Source organism: Xiphophorus couchianus, chromosome 11, assembly GCF_001444195.1.
Source record: "Xiphophorus couchianus chromosome 11, X_couchianus-1.0, whole genome shotgun sequence".
Lineage (NCBI taxonomy): Eukaryota > Metazoa > Chordata > Actinopteri > Cyprinodontiformes > Poeciliidae > Xiphophorus > Xiphophorus couchianus.
Window position 1 is genome coordinate 19472912 of NC_040238.1, and position 24335 is coordinate 19497246.

At 37.8% G+C, this 24335-nt stretch overlaps 2 protein-coding genes across 2 annotated transcripts; one reads left to right on the plus strand and one right to left on the minus strand.

The window, feature by feature from the left end:
* Positions 1–1952: 1952 nt before the first annotated feature.
* Positions 1953–11517, minus strand: grk1b (G protein-coupled receptor kinase 1 b). Its single transcript, XM_028032571.1, has 8 exons — positions 10894–11517; positions 6658–7364; positions 5222–5349; positions 4837–4994; positions 4648–4731; positions 4428–4552; positions 3039–3240; positions 1953–2916 (listed from the first exon to the last, which is right to left on the minus strand). Exons 2-8 carry the CDS (start codon positions 7354–7356, stop codon positions 2633–2635), a joined length of 1680 nt encoding a protein of 559 aa, XP_027888372.1. The 5' UTR covers positions 7357–7364; positions 10894–11517; the 3' UTR covers positions 1953–2632.
* A 2676-nt stretch (positions 11518–14193) lies between these two features.
* Positions 14194–24042, plus strand: slc25a35 (solute carrier family 25 member 35). The gene is made up of 5 exons (XM_028032573.1): positions 14194–14759; positions 14835–14900; positions 14985–15137; positions 18178–18312; positions 20632–24042. Exons 1-5 carry the CDS (start codon positions 14388–14390, stop codon positions 20800–20802), a joined length of 897 nt encoding a protein of 298 aa, XP_027888374.1. The 5' UTR covers positions 14194–14387; the 3' UTR covers positions 20803–24042.
* Positions 24043–24335: the final 293 nt, after the last annotated feature.

A 24335-nucleotide genomic window follows, 5' to 3' on the forward strand; every position in this document is an offset into this window, starting at 1 on the left:
TCTGCGTTTGAATGAGTGCAAGGCATTAAAGCCTGAAGGTTACTTCAAGGCTTTGTGGAGTTAGAAGAAAAGCACTGATCTGGATAGGAATGTCACAGGTTGTTCCTGGAAACACAGGCGTGAAAATCATAATGAGTTTTCAGGTGACTGTCAAAAACGTTTCTGTTTTTTAGACTTTATGCAGCTAACTTTTTATGTGATTTTCACCTCACTCTAACAGCTAATGCTTTCTTGTCTACTTTCGCAACAACCGAGATGTCTGGTTGTTTAGATGTCTGTCTGTCAGTCTTCACCGCTTTTGCACATATTTTGCACATTATTCCATCCAGTTGGTTGTAGCATTCAGCATATGCCCTGCCTGCCAGTATTTGACTCTCAGCTGGTATGTGCTGAACTGTCTGCAGGCAGCCTTTGGCTTGTCTTCAGATTTTTTTTCTGGGTCCTGATTGGCATGATAACCATTTTCTTTCTCTATTTTTTTCATTGTTCATGTGATTGTTATGTATTTAGTGTCCTTCAGTCAAATATTTTAACCAAGTCTTCAGTCTCCCATCGCTCGTGGTATTTCTTTGATTTTTCTCTGTTGATGATTCTGTGACGATTTCAGCAGCACAAAGCGTCTTTAAGACAGAATATATTTTTGCTTGTCACATTTTTATTAAATGCTTTTAACTATCATTTTCTACAGCATATGTACATAGACACATTTTTATTCATACAACAGTGGCAGATAGTCTTATAAGTTTACATTATTTTCATTTGACTAGCCACATTTACGTTTGTTAGGTAATATTTTAACACTGTGATATTTTATAGACTAAAAAATAAATGCAGTTGTGTATTTGTGCTTAAGATTTACTGAAAGGTGTTTAGGAAAAATCTTTATCGTTTTGGGAGAGAGCGAAACACTGAATCAATCAGAGAAATGCGCATTTGTTTTTAGATATTTTATTTAGAAAATCAGAGTAAATATCAGCGCCTGAGAAAAGAAAAGTAAGAGAGAAGAAGGAAGAAGGAAGGAAGTGAAGCTTAACACATAAAATTCTCCTTTTATATCTTATCAGTCACGTACACGGTGCCTTCCACCCACCTCTCTCCTGCAGGGAGTTTCTCTACGTTTCTCCCGTCTCTGGTTAATTGACCCTGTGACCCTAAATCAAACCTGGTTCACAGGAGTTTCGGTTGGTAAGAGAAGACAAAACATCTTCACTGAAAACTCTGTTATCAGTTCCATAAGTATAACACTTGCTCAGAAACCTTCATTACCAGTTCATTCTTCCCAGTAAATAAGCGACAGTTTTATTTTCCAAGACAACTCCTCCCTTTTGATTAATTGAAAATCACCTTAAAAATCTTTGTGCTAGAAAAAACAAATACCTCACTGTGAACATAAGTAAGAAATACTTGCTACATAAAATTGAAAAGTAACAAAGTGACTGCTTAAAGCAGGGCATCAAACTCCAGTCCTCAGGACACATCTGAGGACTGGAAACGAAAATCTTATAATGTACACAAAAACTTGAAACAGAATAAATAAAAAATAAAAATGCAAAAGGAATAAAAATGGTTAATACAATAAAGCTAAAATAAATGCAACATAATAAAAAGAATTTGATCAAGAGATCATCATCAGACTCAAGTGCTACATTTTGGTTCACTGGTTCAAAATTCAACAAATCAGTCCCATAAGGAATCAATGTTGGTGGGAGCATCAAAAGTGAAGCGTCAGGTCAGGAACGGGGCCATAAATATAAACCCTACTGGAAAAAATATATATAAGTCAGTTCGTTCAAGTTAAAACATAGACTATGAATGTTTTACCTAAGATTGAAAAGAAATACATCTATGTTCAGTGTGCATTTCCAATGAAAAACAACCAGAAAAAATAAATATAATAATTATTAAAAAAACAACAGCGTGTCCTAAAAACACAAACAGTGTTTGGCCTTATTAAATTCAAACCCATTTTGTGAAAGGAAAAATATATTTTAATTTCAAACCCTTTAAGAGGAGGAAGACAGAATATATTTTTGCTTGTCACATTTTTATTAAATGCTTTTAACTATTATTTTCTACAACATCTGTACATAGACACATTTTCATTCATACAACAGTGGCAGATAATCTTATAAGTTTACATTATATTCATTTGACATTAGCCATGTTTGTTATGTAATACTTTAACACTGTGATATTTTATAGACTAAAAAATAAATGCAGTTGTGTATTTGTGCTTAAGATTTACTGAAAGGTGTTTAGGAAAAATCTTTATCGTTTTGGGAGAGAGCGAAACACTGAATCAATCAGAGAAATGCGCATTTATCTTTAGATATTTTATTTAGAAAATCAGAGTAAATATCAGCGCCTGAGAAAAGAAAAGTAAGAGAGAAGAAGGAAGAAGGAAGGAAGGAAGTGAAGCTTAACACATAAAATTCTCCTTTTATATCTTATCAGTCACGTACACGGTGCCTTCCACCCACCTCTCTCCTGCAGGGAGTTTCTCTACGTTTCTCTCTTAATTGACCCTGTGACCCTAAATCAAACCTGGTTCAAAGGAGTTTCGGTTGGTAAGAGAAGACAAAACATCTTCACTGAAAACTCTGTTATCAGTTCCATGTGAGCCGTCTCTCGCTCACAGCAGCACACAGGCTCCACCTTTGGCCTCTATGTAGTTTGGGTCGAGATCATTGGGCAGCTTGCCGCCCTCGTCCCAGACGTTCATTTCTCCAAACACGCCCGTCTCTATCATCTCTTCCTGCCAGGGAATTGGGATGTTTCCAGAAGCAAAGTCATTGTAAAACTCTGCATCCTTGTCGTCCAGGACCACTCCTTTGATTGTGCTGAACACACCCACTTCATCAATATCTTTGGCGTAGACCATTTTGGGATCAGGGACAAATGGTGGAGGTAGCACGCCTTTAAATGAAAAACAAGGGAGATTAATCAGTATTACTTTAGCATATCTATATTTTTTTTAAATCTACGTTCATTTGGGTATTAGAGAGATGTTGATTTTAGTTGAATGCCGTTGATTTGACCTGCTTCCAGGCGTCCCCAGTTAATTTCTTTGAAGAATGGCTGATTTTTGAGCTCTGTGCATTCATTGTCTTTGAAGCCCAGTCGTTTTTGCGGGTCCTTCTCCATCAGACCTTCACAAAGGTCTTTGCACTCCTTGCTGAAGCTCGGCGGGTAGAAAGCAGGATCATTCAAGGTTCTTCTAGCAACCTCGTCGTTTTCCACCTGAACAAAGAGAAAACGCTTTTTATATGCTGCCTTGTCACATTACAACTATAAATGTATTTTTAGGATTTAATGTGACAGGCAAATATGATTTTATCATCTTTGGCTTTGTGGGTTTTTGTCACTCTGTGCTTTCATTATTCTGTCAATTTTACAGTTGTATTGTGTGTTTTCCAGGGACATAGTGCCATTTTGTAGAGCAATCAAGTAACTATGTTAACTGCAATTGTAAAAAAAAAAAAAAAAGATAAAGAACGCTCTAGATCTTGAATAAGACTAAAAAAAAATAAGTTTTACTTTGTAATTTAATGCCTTGGATGTCATTCTAAAAACTCCTGCTCTTTCTAAAACTCTGCCTTCAGGAAGTCATCACAACAGCATTTCACTGAGAAGTAGCTCCTATATTACTATGCACAGTTCTACCAGGTGTTTGCTAATTGCAGCTGGCTAGTCTGAAGGAGCTGGGTGGGAGAGTTGTGGAGGTAAAGTGCTCTGTGAGGCAGAAGCAGCGTGTCTAAGGCGGCGCTACATCCATCATGGCATTTTGCATTATGTCTCAATGGTTTCCCCAAGAGATCAAAGGATTTCTCAAACACTCCAGGTGTGTTTTTGATGAGGGAATAACATGAAAACATGATAAAAAGCTCAAAAAAAGTCAATTTCACATAATTCTGCCCCTTTAAAGTTTAAATCATTATTTTCTTTTGATCTTTATTGTGTAACCTCTTTTCTTGAGATCTGTCTTAAACTAAGTTCATGTTTCCTGTTTCTGAATTTCGTTGTTAGCTTTGGGTCAGTCGTTTCTTGTATTTCCGTTTAACCTCAGTTCCCTTCATGGCTGACATTCACTTTGCTAAAAGTGAACTATCATTTCTGTTGGCTCTAGTAATCATTATTATCTCTCATTATTCCCCCTGGTTCTTGTGTGTTTTTCCATTAAATCTCAGCTGTACACGTCCCTCTGTCATGCTGGCATGAGTCCTTCACAGACCACTAACTTAACATGACAAATAGAAGCAATCACACCGTTTTAGCTAATTAAGGTCTGAAAACTCCATAAGTTCAAGGATTTATAATTTTGTAATGTTGTGTTTTTATGATGTAAAGCACTTTGAACTGCCTTTCTAAAACTGCTGAAATATGCTGTGGCAAGCTTTATAGCTAAACTTATCAAATTAACAAAGTACCTGTTCTCCTCGTACTCTAAATGGACCTTTAGCAGCAATCATCTCGTACAGGGTGACACCCAAAGTAAAGTAGTCCACCGTGTAGTCATATTCTATCTTCTGTAGCAACTCTGGAGCCATGAAACCTTTAGGAATAAAAACAAGGTGATCCTGAATTTACAACGCAATATTTGTTTTATCTGGACAAATTTTGATGGCACTTTTAGTACTTCGCATTTACCTGGAGTCCCAGCATAGCCTGTAGTTTTATCCTTTCCAGGTGGAAGCTCGACAGCAAGACCCAAATCTGACAGCCGGACATGACCTGAGCAAAAAGGTTATGGTTTCAATGTTTGAGATGAGGGCCAGACAGCATAATTTAATATTGAAAAGACATGAATCACTTGGTAAAATGGATTAACTGGCCGACCTGTGTCGTCCAGCAGAACGTTCTCTGGCTTCAGGTCCCGGTAGATGATCCTGTGCTGATGAAGATGCTCCAACCCACAGATAATCTGAGCTGTGTAAAACCGTGCTCTCTTCTCATCAAACCCTGGATTCTTCTCGTCTACGTTATACATGTGAAATCTGAGGATTGAAGAGCGGATGTAATATTGATTATAGTAAGAATACAGGAAATCATTTTTAGGTAATTTAGCATCTTTAAAAGCACAGCCAATAACATCTGTTTAGTTAGCATATTACCTTAGGCTTAATGAAAGGATTTTACTCTGATCTCAAAGAAACTTTTTGCCTGCAGGAATTATTCCATGACATGTTTCTTTCTAGTTCTGCTGAGTGTTTAGAAAGAGTACCTGAGATCTCCCCCATTCATAATGGTCATGACCAGACAAAGGTCAGTCTTGGTCTGGAATGCATAAGCCAGTGTCACTATAAAACGGCTGTGAACTTTTGCAAGGATACGCTTCTCCACAATCGCTCCCTAAACATAAAAAAAAAAAAACGGCATCAATCAGCATTTCCAGGAATAGTCAATGTTGTCCTTTTTACAGAACTACACAATCTACTGTTCAGCATATCAGACCTTTTCCCCCCTTGTTGAGCCGCCTTTGAAGATTTCTCCTTGAGGCATGTGATTTACAGGTCAGTGAGATTTATTAACCCCTCTTCTTTTAGATACTTTGCAATGGAATTACTTAAAGAAGAAGCTACAATTTTAACAGAACAAATACATTTTATTGTCAGCTTGTCTGTGATAAATGCACAACATATCTTTCTGCTTTTGAGATATGATACATATTAAGATATTTCTCCTCACAAAACCGCATTATATAGTCAAAGAGCTTTTTAGCAGAGGAAAACCTACACTTTTAGGATTAGATGGATTAAACTTGGCACAATGACTACCACCATTTCATATTTTTCAAACTAAAGTTTTACTTATTTTTAGGTAAATTTGTCAAATGTAAAGTTTTGTTTCTGTTCCCAAAACAGGTCAAGCGATTCCTGACGATGGTAAAGTGAAATGTGTCTCTGTGTTTGAGTTGCTTTGTGCTGGGGTTCAACAGTCTTATCATTCAGCTGTTGCTGTATAGACTCCATGCTAAGAGACCAGAACCTTTGAACCTGGTCACGTACCAACTGAAAAGTTCTACATGAGTTAGGTTTGGATGTGAACTTTAACTGGACCGTTCCAACACATAAATATACTTGATCTAAACCATTTTTTGTAACCTTGACTGAATCTTTAGGATCATTTCCCCTCAACATATTGATGGAGTATTCTGGATACAAATAATGCATATTGTCTTATCTGTCCACCTTCTCTCAGGTTTTATGTGTCCCCAACAACTTCTGTTTTTTGAATAAGTTCAACAACCTTCTCCCAGATTTATGCAATCCAAAACTAATAGTTGTTTGACAAAATAGTTGGATTTATTCACTCCAGTGTATTTTATTTACTATTTTACAGAGTTCAAAAGGTCTTTAATTGGAGGGGATTGTATTTAATGGTTTAAGAGTCTGAAAACAAAGCCATACCACTATTTTCAAAGTTGTGTGTATAGAAAAAGTAGTATTTCTTTCATTCCATAAATATACATTACTTTGTACTGGTCTGTCTCTAAAATCCCCTATAAAACACATATGAGTTTTGTGTGTTTAAATGACAAAATGTGACTAATATAAAGGGATATAAGGAAAGCACCTCAATTTCTCTTGAAGTTTCCAAGAGAAAACATTTTTATCAAAGGATTTTTTACATTTCATACACAAAAAATGACTGCTTTACCTCGTAGCCTTTGCGTTTTTTAAGTCTCTTCTTCTCCAACTTCTTGTTGGCGTACATTTTACCCGTTGCTTTCGCCTGACAGGCAAACACTTCCCCAAACCCTCCTTTACCTAGAACCCTGAAGTCCATGAACCACTCTTCATCAAAGGGCTGGCTCTCCAGCCATTTGAACTGAACGAAACGTAGGAAGAACATGCTGTTCTTGAACTCATCTAAGGCCTTCTTCTCCAGGTGTTGGAGCAGCTGCTGCTCACTTTCCTTGAACAGGTCAGCACGGGCGTTCTTCAGGTCTTCTTTAATGCGAATGATGGCTTTCTCCTCGAGGAAACTGCAGAAATGCTTTGAAGCCGTCTCATAATACGTGTTGACCATTCTCCGGGCCTTCTGCAACCTGTCGGTTTCCTGACTTATATCGTAGTCTTCTATGTCTTTCCATAGCTCTCCAGCATCTTTGTAGGCGGCACTACTCTGGAGGAACTGCTGAAACAAGCGCTTGCCGATGGGCTGTTTGGTACACATGCTTTCAAAGGTTGTGTCTACAGTGGTCTTCATGTGTTGGCAGTCTCTGATGTGAGGAAGTTTCAGCCTGGCACGCATTTTTTTGTCACGCATGGCGGCTGCTGCACATCCATCCGCGCCGCCTCGGGCTGACACGTAAGCTGAGTTTGCTACGACAGTTTCCAAACCACCGATGTCCATCGCTTTACCTTTGTCAAGAGAAGGAGGATAAGCATATCAAGAAAAGCAGAAGTAGTGCCTTTAAAGTGCTTTGAGCTTAAATAACTACCATCAGTTGTTACATGGGCACTCTTTGCTGATTGCTTAAATACTTATCACTGTTTTTCTATGTTTTAAGGATGTATTGATAAATGATCAATCCTGGATTTGCGGATTGTATTGAGCGCCTATCAGCTCCGTTCAAACTAAAAGCCAATGGATGATTGGTAATCCTGGGCACCTGTGGCTGTTTTAATCTGTTTCTCAGAACATAAATCCTGAAAGAAAAATATATATTAAAGATTAAAATATCTTTACAAAGGTTTTTTTTCTCTCTCTCTCCCTTTAAAGGAAATTATACTTTGCCGTTGTTCTCATAAAGCTAAGATTTTGCTTTTCCAGTCATAGAGGGTCATTGTCCTGCATATTTAAAATGACTTCCTGTTTGAACACATACTGTATGTTAAACGAATCCAGGACACGTCTCAAAGATTCCAGGAAATTTGTCCTTCAGGACTGGATTTCCCCACCCACGGCTTAACGGTGTAAAGAGTTAAGCCGATGTTTCCTCCAGTCCCTGACATCCAATCAGTGGCAGTTTCTGATATGGGTGATATGGGCAACCGCCCAGGGCGGCATCTTGTGGAAGAGCGCCATCGATGACATTTCAAACTATGCTGGTGATTAGGACCATATTTGTGGTTAATTCAGCCACAAACAATTATTATATTTAGTTGAAAGCAAAGATGACATAAGAAGGGAGATGCAATTTTATTTGAGAGATACAATTTTCACACCTACTGCATGTGAGGGATGTGTTTTTTCTAACATTCCCACCTTCATTTTCGGGAGGTTTTTCTCAGATTCCTCTGCCGTTATCTTTCCCTTCTGCAGCAGCTGTTTGTCAGATCATGGTGACTGACCTCATTTCATTGTATTCCTCCTTAGATATTTATGTTGCAGTTACGAAAAGTCACAGAATTTCAACATGTCATATGATTCAAATATTGGAAGTAGAGCATAGGTAACTTTAGATTCGATTTGAGTGAGAAGTAAGTCCTCTGGCACCATTTATTTATGTATTAATACAAATTATTCGCCAGTCTTTTCAATGACAACTGGAGTCAGGCAACAGGTGGATATAAACGACGAATGGTTGACATTTTGGGGTAGCACTGTTTCTATTAAAGACCAGATTTCATATTGTGACAGCATTTAGAAAACCAGGTAATTCTGCTCAGATTATAAATGTTTCTGCTTCTTGTTCAGGCGGGTCCAATGCAATCTGAACACACAAATGGGAAACATATTTTAAGATGCTTATTTTGACTGTGCGTCCAATATTCATTTATGATTCCTTAAATACTCTTTCTTTAAGTATTTAAAGAGTACTTAAATACTTATCTCTAATATATTATTCCAAAGGTTGGCTGCTTAATCTACTCCTGGACACCTGCTTTAAACTACAGATTAAGGTATTGGAACTGGTGTTAAATCATGTTGGGATCTGCTGCACTCTGCTGTTCACAAGTCAAATATGAACGATCGCTTCTGTCAAAGCAGAAACATCCTTTTATATAGTCATGTGGAAAAAATAGGACACCCTTTAAACAATCAGTGCTTTCAAAAGAACACAAAGTTGTTTATTACAGGATAAAAAGAGGGAGAGAGAGAGAAAGAACATAGTTTTAGCCAATAACTTAAAGAAAAAAATATTGTATTTTAGCTGTGGAAAAGTTAGGACATGGTACCGCCTTATAGCTGGTATTGCTCCCGTTGGTCAAACTATCTTTTGTGAGATTCGTCCTGTAGCAACACTCCAGTCTCTCACATCAATTGTGTTCACATTCATCTCTACGATGTTTGTTTGGGATTCTTGTTTGCTCAAGTCGCTCCTCTGCATCTCAGAATATCAAAGAGCTGATTTTTTACTCTGTTCACGACTTTCTATTTTTTAATTCTCAGCCAGTCCTTGGTGGATTTACTTGCATGTTTTGGATCGTTGCCTTTACATTTTCTGCATGCAACTTCCGATACATGGTAAAAAATTAATTACGGAGGATACAGTAATGACCTGACCCGACCCTACTGCTGGAAAGCATCCACAAACCATGACACATCCCCCTCCATGCTTCCCAGTTGTACGTGTACTTTTTCTATTTGGAGTACTGTTATTTGGTTTACACCAAGCATGTCTCTGTTCAGTTTTAGATTCCTTTATCACCAGACTCATAACCTGCATCTCAAATACTCTTTTTTAAACTGAAATTTTTAAAAGGTCTTTTTTTTGTTTGTTTTTTTACCATTTTTCAATCAATCAATCAATCAAATTTTATTTGTATAGCACATTTCAGCAGCAAGGCATTTCAAAGTGCTTTACATCATATCAAACACAGAAACACAATGCAACATAGAATCAACAATCAAAACACGACATTAAGTCAGATTCCATCAATAAATTTGTAATTGATTACATTTCAAATACAATTCTAAACAGATGGGTTTTTAGTTGAGATTTAAAAGAAGTCAGTGTTTCAGCTGTTTTACAGTTTTCTGGAAGTTTGTTCCAAATTTGTGGTGCATAGATGCTGAATTTCATTTCATTTTTATATTACTTGATTCTTTTAGTTTTCTCAAAATTTGTATGAAATATCCATATGTCTGAATATATAAGAAACTAGGAATTTGGTTAATTATAAGTGAATGTAAGCAAGCATTTCATTCTCAGCTGATTTTTTTTTATTTTCTTATGCTCTCTCTAATAACGTCTCTCCATAAATGTAAGTATTATTTTTTTATCTAAATTGGTTTCCTTAATGCCTCACAGCTTTTTGTTTGTTATTGTTTTATTTTACAAACATTTGTTTAATTGGGTTTAATTAAGTTCATAAATTAATTAATCAGTTTATAAATGTCAAATAGTTTAAGACTTCAACTATTTTTTTTTATCTTGCAAGACTAAAACAAGGAGCAGTTGATCAAATATCTTTTTTAAGTCAAACTATTTCTTTTTATGGTTTATGTAAAAAAAAAACATTTTATTATTATTAAAAAAACATTTCTTTGAGACACCTGAGCATAAGATGTGTTGTGGATCAGCAGGTCACCCTGGTTGTTTCTTTCATTCCTGACCCAGTGCTGTTGGAGCAGATAGTAACACGCTGGCCTCTGCAGGTGCTTTTAATCCATTTAATCCTGACCGTTAACACCACAGCTTTCCGTATAAATGACTGATCTTCACTTTAATTACCCTTCATGAACCGATGACTGTAATTTAGCCCAAATTACGTGGTTCTCTGAGACCAAGCCTGACTGTGCTGTGTTTCAGTTGTATGTAAAAGATAAACAGAAAGTAATCTGTTTTGATTGATGTTCAATCACTTTGCCACAATTTTATTTCAGCATATTTATCACAATGAATAAAATCATCAGCAAAACCAAGAAATGTTGTGATTTTTGATTTTGCAAAGATCCTTCTCTTAATTGTAACATTCCTGAGATAAAGTGAGTAGTGCTTACCGTGTTGTTTTTCTTCCGCTTCTGGAAAAGCTGACTACAATTTTGGATTTTAGATCCAAAAACATAAATATTTTTATCCCTGTTGGCTGCTTCTTCTTTTTAAATCAATCAGCACAAGCAGAATGATCTCTGTCCTGTTAGAGAGCTCCTCTCATCTCCTCTTCCTGCAGCGGGATGTGATGGGAAGGTGAAGACTTCAGGTTGAGGTTTACTCTGCTCCTAAGATCCCGTTTGGCAGCTCACTGGCTGCTGAGGATTACAGCCGGATAATAAAAAGGCGGAAGCGACTTGGATCACTCAGACAGAGCCACGGTCATAGGAAATCCAGCTCACGGGATGGTTTTTCTAAAGATTGTAGTGTCATGGGTTTTATAGTCATCCAGTCAACCTTAAACAGGACTATTTGATACATTTCTCAAATAATGTGCTATTTCATTGTATTTTTTTAATATCCTAGCAAGGTAATCAAATTAACAATAATGTGATTTCAGTTTGATGCGGTGATTGAGCCACAGTCCAGCTCAAAGGGAGGACTGCGGATCTGACCAGGATTATCCTTGAAGGTTCAGACAAATTCACATCCGCACAAGAATTCAACATAACTTTTGAACTTCTCTCCCAGTAGGCCTCTCAATAATCAAGTGAAGACTTTGAATTTAATGAAAATGCATCTGCTCTTCTTAAATCGTTTGTGTGTTTTAAAAAGGAGGACATGGGAATTAAGAGGGTACGTTTTAGGTGAGAGGATTTAGTGGGTGGTTAAGGAAACGGAGAAGAGGGATTTAGATCACGTAGCTAAAGAGGACAGACACAGTGGTAGCACAGAACACAGAGAGGCCCAAAGTAGCTTATAATAGGTAATTAATTACTATAAAGCAAGGAGAATTCAATTTACACACTAAAATGATATCAAGTTACATCTCTAAGTCATTGTTAGTTGATCACAAAATCTGAAGGGAAAATAAATTATATTCAATTAATTTAACTCAGTAAAAAACACAGTAAGTATATTGCTTTATACAATATTGCACATTATAAGATTAAAGGCTCTAATATATTGCTCTTCAAATCAACATAAAACACACTTTATTTTCCAGTCTAATCCAGCTCAGTGACACGTCAAACCTACTTAACCAGGCGGGGCTAGAAAGTAAAGTGGCCATGTATAAATGTAACAATCCAGCATTCATTTTATAATTCTAATGTGAGTAAAGTAAGTAAGTAAAGTTTATTTATAAAGCACTTTTCACAGACATAAATTATACAAAGCGCTGTACAATAGAAATGAGCCTTCAGACCATACAAAACATAAAACCAACATATTGTGTTTAGAAGAAACACAATAAAATCAGGAGATAAAAGCCTGGGAAAGTAAAAAATGTTTTTAGTTGCTTTTTAAAACCCTCCACAGAGTCAGTAAAACAGAGCTGCAAGGGCAAACTACTCTACAGCTATGGGGCCACCGATTGAAAGGCCTTCTCACTTATCGTCAGAGGACATATCAGTGTTTCATAATGCCCTAAAGTTAAAAGAAGGAAAAAAAAAACTCCAATTACAAATATTGACATTGTTGTTGCTATAGCGTTTACATGTCTGTCAACTGATTAAATAGATGTAATTAAATGAGGTTTTGGACGTCAGCGTTCCAACTCCAACACTAATCTGTCATGAACTCAAGAGACTAACCTGGTAACCTCTGCTGAACTCACTTTGGTTCACGCCGATTAGTTTGGAGAAAAAGACTGCAGAATGTGCCCTTAATAAACTGTTGATATTCATTTCATCCTACTGTTGGATTTATATTATTGGGGCAGATGTTGTAGTTTTTAAAAAAAATAAAGGGTTAAAGACCGTGACCCTCTTGGATCATAGGAGAAACTAAAAGGAGTCTCATTACAGAACGTCTTCCCTGAATCTTAAATAAGATGTTAAAATTGGGCTGTTTAAAGATGTTAATCAGTGGATTGTGCCAGTGATTTTTCTTCCAACTATAGAAAACCAGTTTGTTTACTTAAATAACATTAAATAACATTAGCCTTTCACCTGCTAAACTTTTAGCAGCAGTTTAATTTAGTCTTACCACCCTGCAATGAGATAGTAGTGGTGGACTGATATATGTATACAAATAATAAATTTTAATCTGACTTGTTTAATCATCTCAGCTTTAGTTCAGTTTTAAATCCAATTTTTATCTGCCATTACATTGTACATTATTGGCTTTAAACCATTTTTTGAGTTGGAAACTCACACCAGTGTGCTGGATCATGATCTGATCTAAACTGTGTGAAATAAACCCAAGCCTGAATCAGTTCATATGACACACTGGCTCATTTCAAAAACAGCAGTCTTGTTATTGAAGTAGTTTGTAGTTTTGAGTTGGCTGTTTTCCCAGCTTAACCAGTGATGCTGTTGTAGGTCTTCTTCTATGTGAGCAAGCAATGGACAATTTATTACTACTTCAGAATTTTATAACTACTTTATTATTATAACAGTTATGATTAATATCTATTATTTTTCTTTCTTTTTTGAGCCTGTTCGCTTTGAGGTACAGGTGGCTGCCGCCCCCTAGCGTAAAGGAATTTTGGCCAATTAAGGTCAAAAGTCAATATTTGGCTTCCGACTTTCGAACTGTTCTTCACCACCATCATTTTACTTTGGTAAACTTGGGTTGACTTTATTTTTCTTTTTTGGAGCATTAATGTACAGCGTAGCAAAAATGTATTTTCAGTGAAGCTCATACATTTATTTATAAAACATTGTCCAATTTTACACGCTGCTTTGCAGCTTTGGTTTTAGTTACTTTATGCACGATTCTATAAATATAATCTGTAACAAGACAAAGCCTATTCATGGTCTACGATAAGGTTTAAGGACGTTTTATGACGAACACTCGTATTGTTTTCTTTAAGATGAGATGTTCAAGGGAAGGATGAAATGTGGGTTAAAAACTGGGTTAGACGTAAATGTGGGTTTGATGTGACTGTATCGTGTGCCAGAGAAACAGAGAGCAAGACGTTACTGTTTCTAGTTATGATGGGCTTAATGTTGCCGCTAATTTTTGATTGTGAAAGCACAGAAAGTAGTGACTTTCTTTCTTCTTTCTTCGTTTTTATCTATCATTTGTGTTTCTTAATATGCGGCTTAAAAATACAAAATAGATTCAAATCAATTGGAAATCACACAGAATAAGAATTAAATTCAGACACATTTGTGAAGAAGCCATTTTCTTTCTCCGCATTCAGCGGATATTTCGCGTTTGACTTTTGTTTATTAAAATTCCGACTGTACAGGAAGCTCGTGAAGCAGCAACGTCTGCGCGCTTCAGCTAACCGCCATGTATCTGCGGCTTATGATATTACAGCGCGTGAGGGAGTTGTACAGTAAACGTGGGCGGGGACATCGCAGCTGAGCAAAGACGTCACAAACATGAAGGACAGGAGCCAGTGTTAGCAAGCCCGAACTCCGCCGCTGCCCGTTGTGTCGATCTGACCGGGATGGACTTCGTCTTGGGCGGCGCGGCGGCCTGCGGAGCGTGTCTCTTCACCAACCCGTTGGAGGTCGTCAAGACGCGGATGCAACTTCAAGGGGAAATGAAGAGCCGCGGCACCTACCAGGTTTACTATCGCAACGTCTTCCACGCTTTCTACACTATCGGTAAAGTGGACGGACTGGCCGGCTTGCAGAAAGGGCTGGTCCCCGGGCTGTTTTATCAGTTCTTCATGAATGGAGTCCGGCTCGGCTCCTACGCCATCATTGAGTCGGCAGGTTACATCCACACCAACGGAAGGGTCAGCGCGGTGAAAACCACGTTAGCGGGAGCCAGTGCTGGGGTGGTGGGCGCCATCATGGGCAGCCCTGTGTACCTGGTCAGTGTCTGACTTCACTTTGAATTAGTCAGGCGTCACCTCTGACGTATAACGATGAACTCTCCTCACTGACAGGTGAAGACACATCTGCAGAGTCAGTCTACCTCCTCCATCGCAGTGGGACATCAGCACAGACACGAGGTAAAGCACAGTGACACAAAGTGATAATAAAAATGTGAATGCAGTTTTTTCATGTGTTCCTCCCCCTGCTTCTTCTCCGGACAGGGGATGATCCATGCTCTCAAAGTCATCTACAGGCAGCATGGCATTCTGGGACTGTGGAGGGGCTCCAGTGCTGCTATACCAAGGGTCAGCATAGGCTCTGCGACCCAGCTCTCAACTTTCTCCTCCTCTAAGGAGCTAGTCGTCGACCTAAAGGTTAGAAAATATTAATTCTTCGGGTTTGATGAAGATGGCATCCTGCCAAGGTGTAAAATTCTGTTTTATAAGCTTTCTAGGGTGTGTGTGTGTGCATGTTTTATAAATGACTTCACTGTTTGAAAGTATCTGGGTTAACTAACCATATAACTTGATAGAGCTGTCTGAATATTTTTGGATTTAAGGTTGTGAGTTTACTGGAATCAGGTGCATCAAATGTTTCAAAAGTTTGAACAAGATCCCGATTACAAGTGGCCAAAATTAATTTCCCTCATAGAGTGATCAGACTCAGCCTTAGTAGACAAAGCAACTCTTTATCTGGGCTGAGGTTGAAGTAGAGCCACTGTTTCTCCATATTGAAAGGAGTCGGTTGAGGTGGTTCTCCTGGGGAGAAGGTTTTCCGGACACATGCCACTGGGAGGAGACCCTGGGGAAAACTCAGAACTCACTGGAGGGACTGGCCTCTGAACCTAGGAATTTATCAGAATGAGATGAAGGGTGTTGCAGTATTTCTGTAAAGCAGCTACTTCAGTCTCTACCAGAGCAGATAGCCTGACTAAATAACCAGTTATTATTGCTTGTTTTACTCCCACTGTTGCTCTATACTCTATAAAGAGGGAAATAATTGTCAGGTTAAATTTTCTAGGCTCTTCAAAACCTAATACTAAATTTAGTAGATGTTTATTACATATTTTTACTGAGCTCTACATGCCAAAATCACCATAACAATTAAGAAATGTCAAGGCATGTTTAACTATGACTGTAAAAGTTATCATGTGCTTCTCTAGCAATAACTATATAACTATTGCTTTTCTGTTACTACAGCACTAACACCCGCCTCCTGGCTCTGATTGGTTGTTTGTAGTGAGCGCAGGGAGCACTGGGAGAAGGCAGAGGAGACAGTGAAAGTTTCAACAAATATGTAAAAAAAAATATTACTTGCAATATATTTTTTAAAGGCGCTATATTTATATATGAACATTTTCTGCAAACTATTTTTCACTCAAGGTTATCACACCTTGTGGTCCAAGGCCTATTCTTAGCCTTACAGAACAAATTGTTCCAGCTGTTTCAGCTGCTAGGGTTATAAAGATGATCAGGTTCCCTCGTCACTAATATAATCATTTGATCCAGAGGCGATCATTTGTAGTCAGTAGCTGTGCACCGATTACACAAACAGTCATTGTTGCAATGACAAAACGCTCTGTGATGCACTCCACTGGGATAGAAATCCAACACCTTTTACTGGGCCCCTATGGCTGAAAACGTTCGACTTGCACAACCAGTGCTGCAGTTTACTGGTGGGCCTTGCTGCCTAAACTCTAGCTGAAGGGAGTCCTTGATACTCCAGACGTTTTCTGATGATTAAAGAATGTTATCTTTACTTGACAGGAAGAATTCTAGGAATTATTCAACCATTTGCAAAGTTGTGTAACTTGCTCCGCTGTGAAAAGTCACCGGGAGGAAGCGGGGGGCCGAATCCCTCCTCCCAACATCCCCGCCAACATTGGCTCATTTACAAGCTGCTAAACGTCTGAAATACAGGACAGCCTTATGTTTTATATAAAGAGACACATACGCTGCTCGCCACTCACTGGTCTACAACTATAACCCATTTAAATAGGTAAAGGTGTTTTAGCCAGTGTACTGTGGATCTGTTCCCTACGGAGACATTTATTGGTACTTCTGGTAAAGTGTGCAGTAAGCCTTAAATAAATTCATCTTTTATTGCAGGAGGTAGGCATTTTACACAGAAACATTTAGAAAGGACATTAAAAAAAATGCAGTTTTTCAGTGGAGGAAGAAAAATGAAACCACCTGATCTTGCTCTTATTGACCAATATTAGAAAGCAGAGTAGTACAGACATTGTGAACCTGAAAAAAAAAAGAATAGTTTATTAAAATATGCACTGTCAGAAATGCTTAGTTTATGGCTTATATAATTGAGGATACTACATTCTTTATGTGTGCAGCTATATTGAATACTAAATTCAGTGTCGCTTAGCGAGTTTCACTTTTTCCAGTCAGGATACTTTCCTCAGGGAGGAGAATGAGAGCTGCTACTATGTGACAAAACAACTGTGCTCACAGTTATGCACTGGATACTATTTGATGCTGTTTGCCTGTTTCTCTTTACTTGACAGGAAGAATTCTAGGAATTATTCAACCATTTGCAAAGTTGTGTAACTTTGTGTTTCTTTATGAAGTCTCTAAAACACGAGGACTTTTTAAATGAAAATCTGATCTGGTGCAGTTAAGAAAAATAAATAAAAATGTAAATAGTTTTTACTTAAGCTGGATAATGATAAACTCAATATCCATCCATTTAATCATCCAGATAAATGGATGGATAGCATACTGAAATGGTTCACCAGACCCAAAAAAGAGCCGTTTCAGTTCCTTGTTTGAAACCTGTGGGGTTTAGAGAAGACATCATAAGTTTAGCCATCGTCTTCCTGTGCAATTCTGCTTTCGCTTCCAGCAAAATCTGGGCTTTCTCCCATTCACTTGGATTGTCTTCAGTAGATTTTTCTACCGGGCCAATCAGTGAACACAAGAAGTTGTGAACGATGATTTCCTGCGCTGTTTGAGAATACTAATCTGTAATTTTAGAAAGGGCAGCAGAGGAAATGAACAATGCTTTTTAGTCCGGGTTGGTCACGCTTCCAAATATTGAATGAACATTAACAGCATTTCTCTCTTTGCAGCAGAGGATGGTTGTTTACAGTGCAAGCAATTTCCTGCAATTCTAATTAGATTTTTCTAAAAATCTAAGTACAGTACTGAGAAATGTATGTTAAGACTTTCTCGATGCCTTTATCATACTGAAAACCAGTAACCAGTTGCTACTGTAGTATGCATGTAACACAGGTGCTAAGTTTAGATCCAGTCCTCTGTTTCACTTAGTTAAAATTAGATATAGTTTCTATGTAAGGATGGGCTCATTTTCTGCCACTGCACAGTCAGACCTCTTCTCAGAACTGCTTTAGAGCCCACACTCGCTCATCGCATGCCTTACGACATTTCCATCTTTGCAAAGGTTTTCCCGCAGGACAGCTGGTTGGTGCCTCTTAGTGCCGGCATGATCAGCAGCGTGATGGTGGTGCTGGCAATGACGCCTTTTGATGTGGTTAGCACGCGACTCTACAACCAGCCTGTCGACCAGATGGGAAAAGTAAGTGAAATAAAAATAAAGGGAAACGATTGGGTGCCCATTTAGGGGGAACTTTTTGTCGGTGTTTTTCAGTACATCGGATCTACAGATACCTTGTGTTTACGCTACACGCAGATGCTAACATCTATGGTTTCACTTACAGTTTTTATATACATTTACCCTAAAATGTAATGTAATAGATTCCCATTTAGACACTCAGATAAGTTTTAACCTTTGAATATTATAAGGTTAAAACCTTACCAAGTAAGGGGGTACCAAGTAAAACAACCCCTGTTGTTTTACTTGGTACCCCTGTAAAACAACAGGGGTACCAAGTGGTATTAAAACCTCCAAAATAGCAGTTTCACCTTATGTGACAAGCTCTTGGTTAATATTGTAAGCGAGACAAAGATAATTCATCTTTCTAAATGCAAAAAATTACACAACATAAATTGACAATAAGGCAGAAAGAGTATAGATTTAGTAAATGTTGCTCAAGCCTCACATTTCTGATGTGTCAAATTATGTCCAATCGATAATTTAATCTTTACTTGGATTTGTCAAAAAATTACAACTCATAATAAAAGATGCCATATTTTCTGCAAATATGCACCATTGCTACAAAATGGACAAAGGGACTACTTGAATGTCACAACAACGTTCTGATAAACAATGTGACTTTATTTCTTTCTATGCTATGCAGACGTTTTGTCTTCACTAATGAAGATTCTGACTTCGTAGATGAAGGCCTACAGAAAGCCTTCAGAGGCTGAAATGACTCTGTATTTTCTGATCATTATTTCAATAATTTCATCCCTTGTGCGTGCCAATTGGATCCATTTAACTTTCAGCCCAAGACAGTCAGGCGATCATTTAGTCTGGCAAAGTGCTACAAGGTGAAGGCATCTCTGTCCTGAGGCGTGTACCGCGTTGTACATGTCACACATGTTCCAGCACACACTGAGTGGAGGAAACAAGGGTTTATCATAAGCCGCACAAATACTTCGTAGACATGAGAGGCGTTTTCAGAAATTACAAAAGATATGACGCCATGTGAAAGCCGCTGTGGCTTGGCTGATTTCGAATGAGAAGATTGACGGTTAAATTTTTCTGGCTACGTTCTGACGTGAAAACATTCCAGGTGTGAGCTTATTAGCTTGTGCTCACTTGTAAGTTGCTTCAGATGATATAATATGATGAATGGCAACTTTAACAATGTTCTGTTGATAACAAGAAGTTTTACTTTCAAATCGATCGCTTCAAATTTTTATTAATATTAAATTAAGAAATACTTTCTCTAAGGATGACTTTTTTGTTTTAGTCAGTGCCATGGATTGTGTTTTAATCCTTGCCTAATCCTGTCACAGGTTTATGTACATTGTAGCTTTCAGGCCAGTCTGTGTGTGTATTGATGCCTCGGGCTCCAGCTCTGCATTTACATTCGCCTCCAAATTTTGGTCAAGATTCAAAGGCACATAATGTTCTCTCTGTGCCAAATCATTTGAAAATGCAAAGGTGTGCAAGTAACTGCTGCATTCCTCTTGTGGGAAAGTCATAGTTCGTTGTTAAGGCTCCCTGAAGCTCTTAGTCTACAGGTTATTTATAGTGTCCACTGTCCCTTTGCTCTTCAAGGTGTTGTAAGTTAAACTGCGATGGTCGTGTCATTATATCATCTGGAGCATGAAACATGTAAACTCAAACACAAGGACACCTGATACCGGAGAAATGTGAGAGATAAGAAGACATTATCTCTTCTTCTGACTTTTTTCCCATTGTTGTAAAATTATAACCACAAACCTTTTTATCTGGTGGACCAACACAAAGTAGGGTTTTTATTTTGTTGTTGTTCTTGTTTAATAAAAACCTGAAACGTGTGGTGTGTGCATTCGTACACAAGCCATATATTTTGCCACGTCAACCCAAGGTGAGTCTAAACATCAGTTTCTAAGGATTAGCTCCGTCTATATTTCCATGAACTCTGACCAGTTTCCACAGCATGATGCTGCCACCACCCTGTATAACCACATGGATGGTGTGCTCAGAAGGATATGCAATGCTAATCTCTTTCCACACAAAATATCTTAAATGTAAGTTAATTCTTGATCACATCTGACCAGAGCACATAGTTGCTTAGTCTTTTGCGCAGGGACTAATGACTTTTATTTATTGTATGCTTTTATTATTATTGTTGCCTTTCATAACTTGTATTCTTCTGTTACATAAAATACCCCCATAAAATATGTTGAAGTTTGTGTTTGTAACGTGATTTGGGAATGAAAAGGAAAGACAGAGAGCTTCTGTTTTATTGATTGGATGCAATTTTCCCGTCTTTTCGTATAGGGGCAGCTGTACAAAGGATTCAGTGACTGCTTCTCCAAGACTCTGAAAAAGGAGGGCCTCACAGGACTCTACAAAGGCCTGGGAGCCTCTTATTTCCGACTCGGCCCACACACCATTCTGTCCCTGTTCTTCTGGGATGAGCTGCGCAAATTGTACCAGAAGCTCAGATAACATCAGGGAAACCAGAGGAAAAAAAATGGGTAATTCATTATGCAGAGGTGAAATGAATCTTCATTCAAGGAGGCAGAGAAAAAACTAGGAGCTGATCTGTTTACTTATTTTTACTGCGAAGGAGCAAAGGTTACCTTTAACACTCCATCGAGAAAGCACATTAAACCCGAAATATGCAATTAGATCTGAAACTTCACCCAGAAGCTCAATCATTAATGGAACTGTCTTGATTTGTCACATTGTTATGTGTGCACAGACAAAAACACACGCAGTATGTCATATAGGCAAACACATCTACCCCTTATGACTCTAATTACATCATTCCAATGCATTTCAAATGTGCACTTTATGCATTATGAAGAAAGCATCACATGAGCCAGTGTGGCAGCCAAATAATTTCTACTGTCTGAATAGACTTGTGATCCCGTCGCAGCCTGACTTTGCCCCAGTCTGACTCACATGTTGAAACAGCGTAATGCTTTAATTGCTGAGGGAAAATCTCTCCTCAGTGCAAGTGCTGCTTGTTAAACCTGAATTCCTTGAATTAGTTTCTGAAGAGTTTGTGATGAAGTGCAAAAAAGAAAGAATTGTTATTTAAAGTGGTCAAATAAAAAAAATAAACATGTATATAGAAACTAGAGGCTAAACTGATTTGTTGCAGGATTGTTAGTGGGAGAAAAAAAATCACAGAAAAATCCTTTGAAGTGTCCAGAGTGGGAGAAGTAAAACGGATCCAGTGCTGATCCATGAAAATTTTTTAAAACGGGAACTGAAACTAAAAGAAATGTATCTTCACTTTTTCCATTCTCAGGGTGCTGTGTTTCCTATGTGATGGGTTACCTCTTTTATACATTATGAAATCAACAAATTTCACTAAGGCCAAAAGCCATGATGTGTATTAATAACAGACAGGACCAAGAGTTGTAAAAACTCTGTAAAAGAAACAAAAGTTGCCTGAAAGAAATGTCAAAATAGTTTTAGGTGATTGAGTGATACATTTGTCATGCAGCATCAGTTTTTATTATACAGTACTTGCCAATGGTAATGAATGAACGTTTATTACTAAATTCTTGTTTTCCATAACCAGAGCTTGATTTTTCATTTTAGCGTAAAACCTTCTTTTCCTGAGGATGAAATTTTTTCGTTACAATTTTCTCAGATTTTCAGCAATTGTGCTGAGTACTTTGAAAATGCCTAAACACTTACAAGTTAGTGGACTTATTTTTGTTACTCTGAAAGCATATTTAATATGACGCAATAACGATTTTTGTGCCTTAAAAATTCATCCAGTGCATAAATGACCATCCATTCATCCATTCACTGTTTGTTTATCCTTGGGTCAGGTCAGCAGGGGGGCTGGTGTCTGCCTCCATATTGTCGAGAGACATCTTGGACATAAGTTGTCCACTTTTTTATTTAAGTGACATTTCATTTTAGGCTAACTGTTTATTTTTTTTATTACAGATTAAATAACAGCTGTAAATTTAGCAACATTTTAAAACAAAACTGAGCTTTATTATTCATCCCTGACCCGTGTCGGTCTGTTTCACTGCCTTCAGCAGATCCACATCATCAGAACAACTCTCATCAGAGGACAATCTGGAACATGCTTTGTTATCCTCTACAGAAGGGTTTCCAAAGCTGATGTCTCATCTGTCAGGCAGATTTGGTGCTTTTTTAATAACATGTAGGTTCCACCTACAAGTAGGGGTAGCCGATAAATAGGCCAGCCGATAAAATGTGGATTTCCTCGGCCGATACTAAAATGTGAAGCGGAGCTTATTCACCGATCTTATCTACCTCAGCAAAAGTCAAATTCCTCTGCCTCTTGTCTTCTGCTGCGCTGCTGTGACACCTGCCAAAACTGGAATCGGCAGGTCAGGCTTTTTAAAGATCGGCGATCGGCCAGAAAACTGCAATCAGTGCACCCCTACCTCCAAGAGTCATAAATGTAATGAGCTGTGTTTGAAAAGCCTTCAGCGTGCAAGCACTTTGTGATTTCCCTCTTTGTGTGCGTAAAGGAAGCGGGAGGTAGAGTGAGATTTGTTGAAGTAAATTCGATTTTTGGCCATTTGATGCGAAGCAGACCTATTGCCATTTTCTCTACTTTTAAAAAGTAGCTTGGCTATATTACGCAGAGCTTCTTTGAGACTATAAATGATTCCCTGTGAGGGCTTTTATGTCTGCAAGACTATGTATTAATATTTTGTTTAGCAGAATTGTGTAAATGAAGACTAGTGTGTTACATACCTTTTAAAGACAATATGACCAGAAAGGATCAGAAATCTGTTATATATAGATATAATATATTATATCTATGTTCCATAAAAAAATACACTGAGCTATTATTAAGAGTATGCTGACAAATCATAAAATTTATTTTTATGCCATACTGCTGAGAGCTCCTTGACTTAAGAGTTATACTTCTGTCTCCTCTTCACATCTGTAGCATCCAGTGTAAAAATGTAAAAAAAAACCTTATAATTTAGGTTCATCTCCTTAATATTTGGCAGCAGTATAATCTCACACAGAAAAGGAACAAACTCCCACCTCTAACGCCCTAAGTTAGCATTGCTAAAATGCACAGTCAGCACAACGATGGAGGCAGTTTAAAAAAAATTTAAAATCTCTGCTTAAGAACTGTAACGAATTTCTCAGGGAGAAATAATGCTAGTCATTAGGCTTTGTACGAATCTTTGTCAAGGGTACAAACAAATGTGGAGGTTGCTATTCATAGAGCCGAGCTGTTTTGGTTGTAATGTCGTAGATGCAGTCTTGAGTACTATAAACCAGCGTGTTAATCCTTAATCCCCATCGTGAATGTCTGCTTGATCTCGATTGTGGTAGTCTAAAAATACACATCGCAGCAGTGGAGGAAGAGTGGGTGAAGAAGGTCAAAATGAACCTCTATAAAATCTAAAAAAGCAGCTGCTCTGAACTTTCAATCAAGAAGTCAGGATATTGTGCCAACTTGCCTAAAAAAAGAGCAAATGTTTGTCTTTTAAGGGATTTTGCTTGTTTTAGGATCTTCAAACATGACATAAACACTGCAAAGACGTAACAAGACTTCATTCACACAAAACGATTCTTCGTCTGAAACATATTCATTCATATGAAAGATGCGTCTCATGTAATGAAGACAAAGCTGAGGCTTTTTTTCAGTCGATGTGTAACAACAGACTTGTCCATTTTCTCTTGATGATGGACATGTAGAGCAAATAAAGGATTTTTTTTTATTGATTCCTATTGTGTTTATCATTTTTTATGCTTTCTGTTCAAATACAAATAATGAGCAATCGGCTTTTGTTGAAAATACCCAAACGTTCACAAGGTTTTGAGGTTTACCAGTGTTTGACTCGACACAGGACCAAATATGAAATCAAAAGAATCCTGCAGCAGCTGTTGGAGAACAGAAAGTGTTCAGAAACTTTACACTCTTGCATTATTTTGGTTTGCACGACACGAAACCAGACTGGAACTGAGGAAATTGCTAATTTAGAAACTGAAGGAAAACGACTGAGATCATGAGCTTA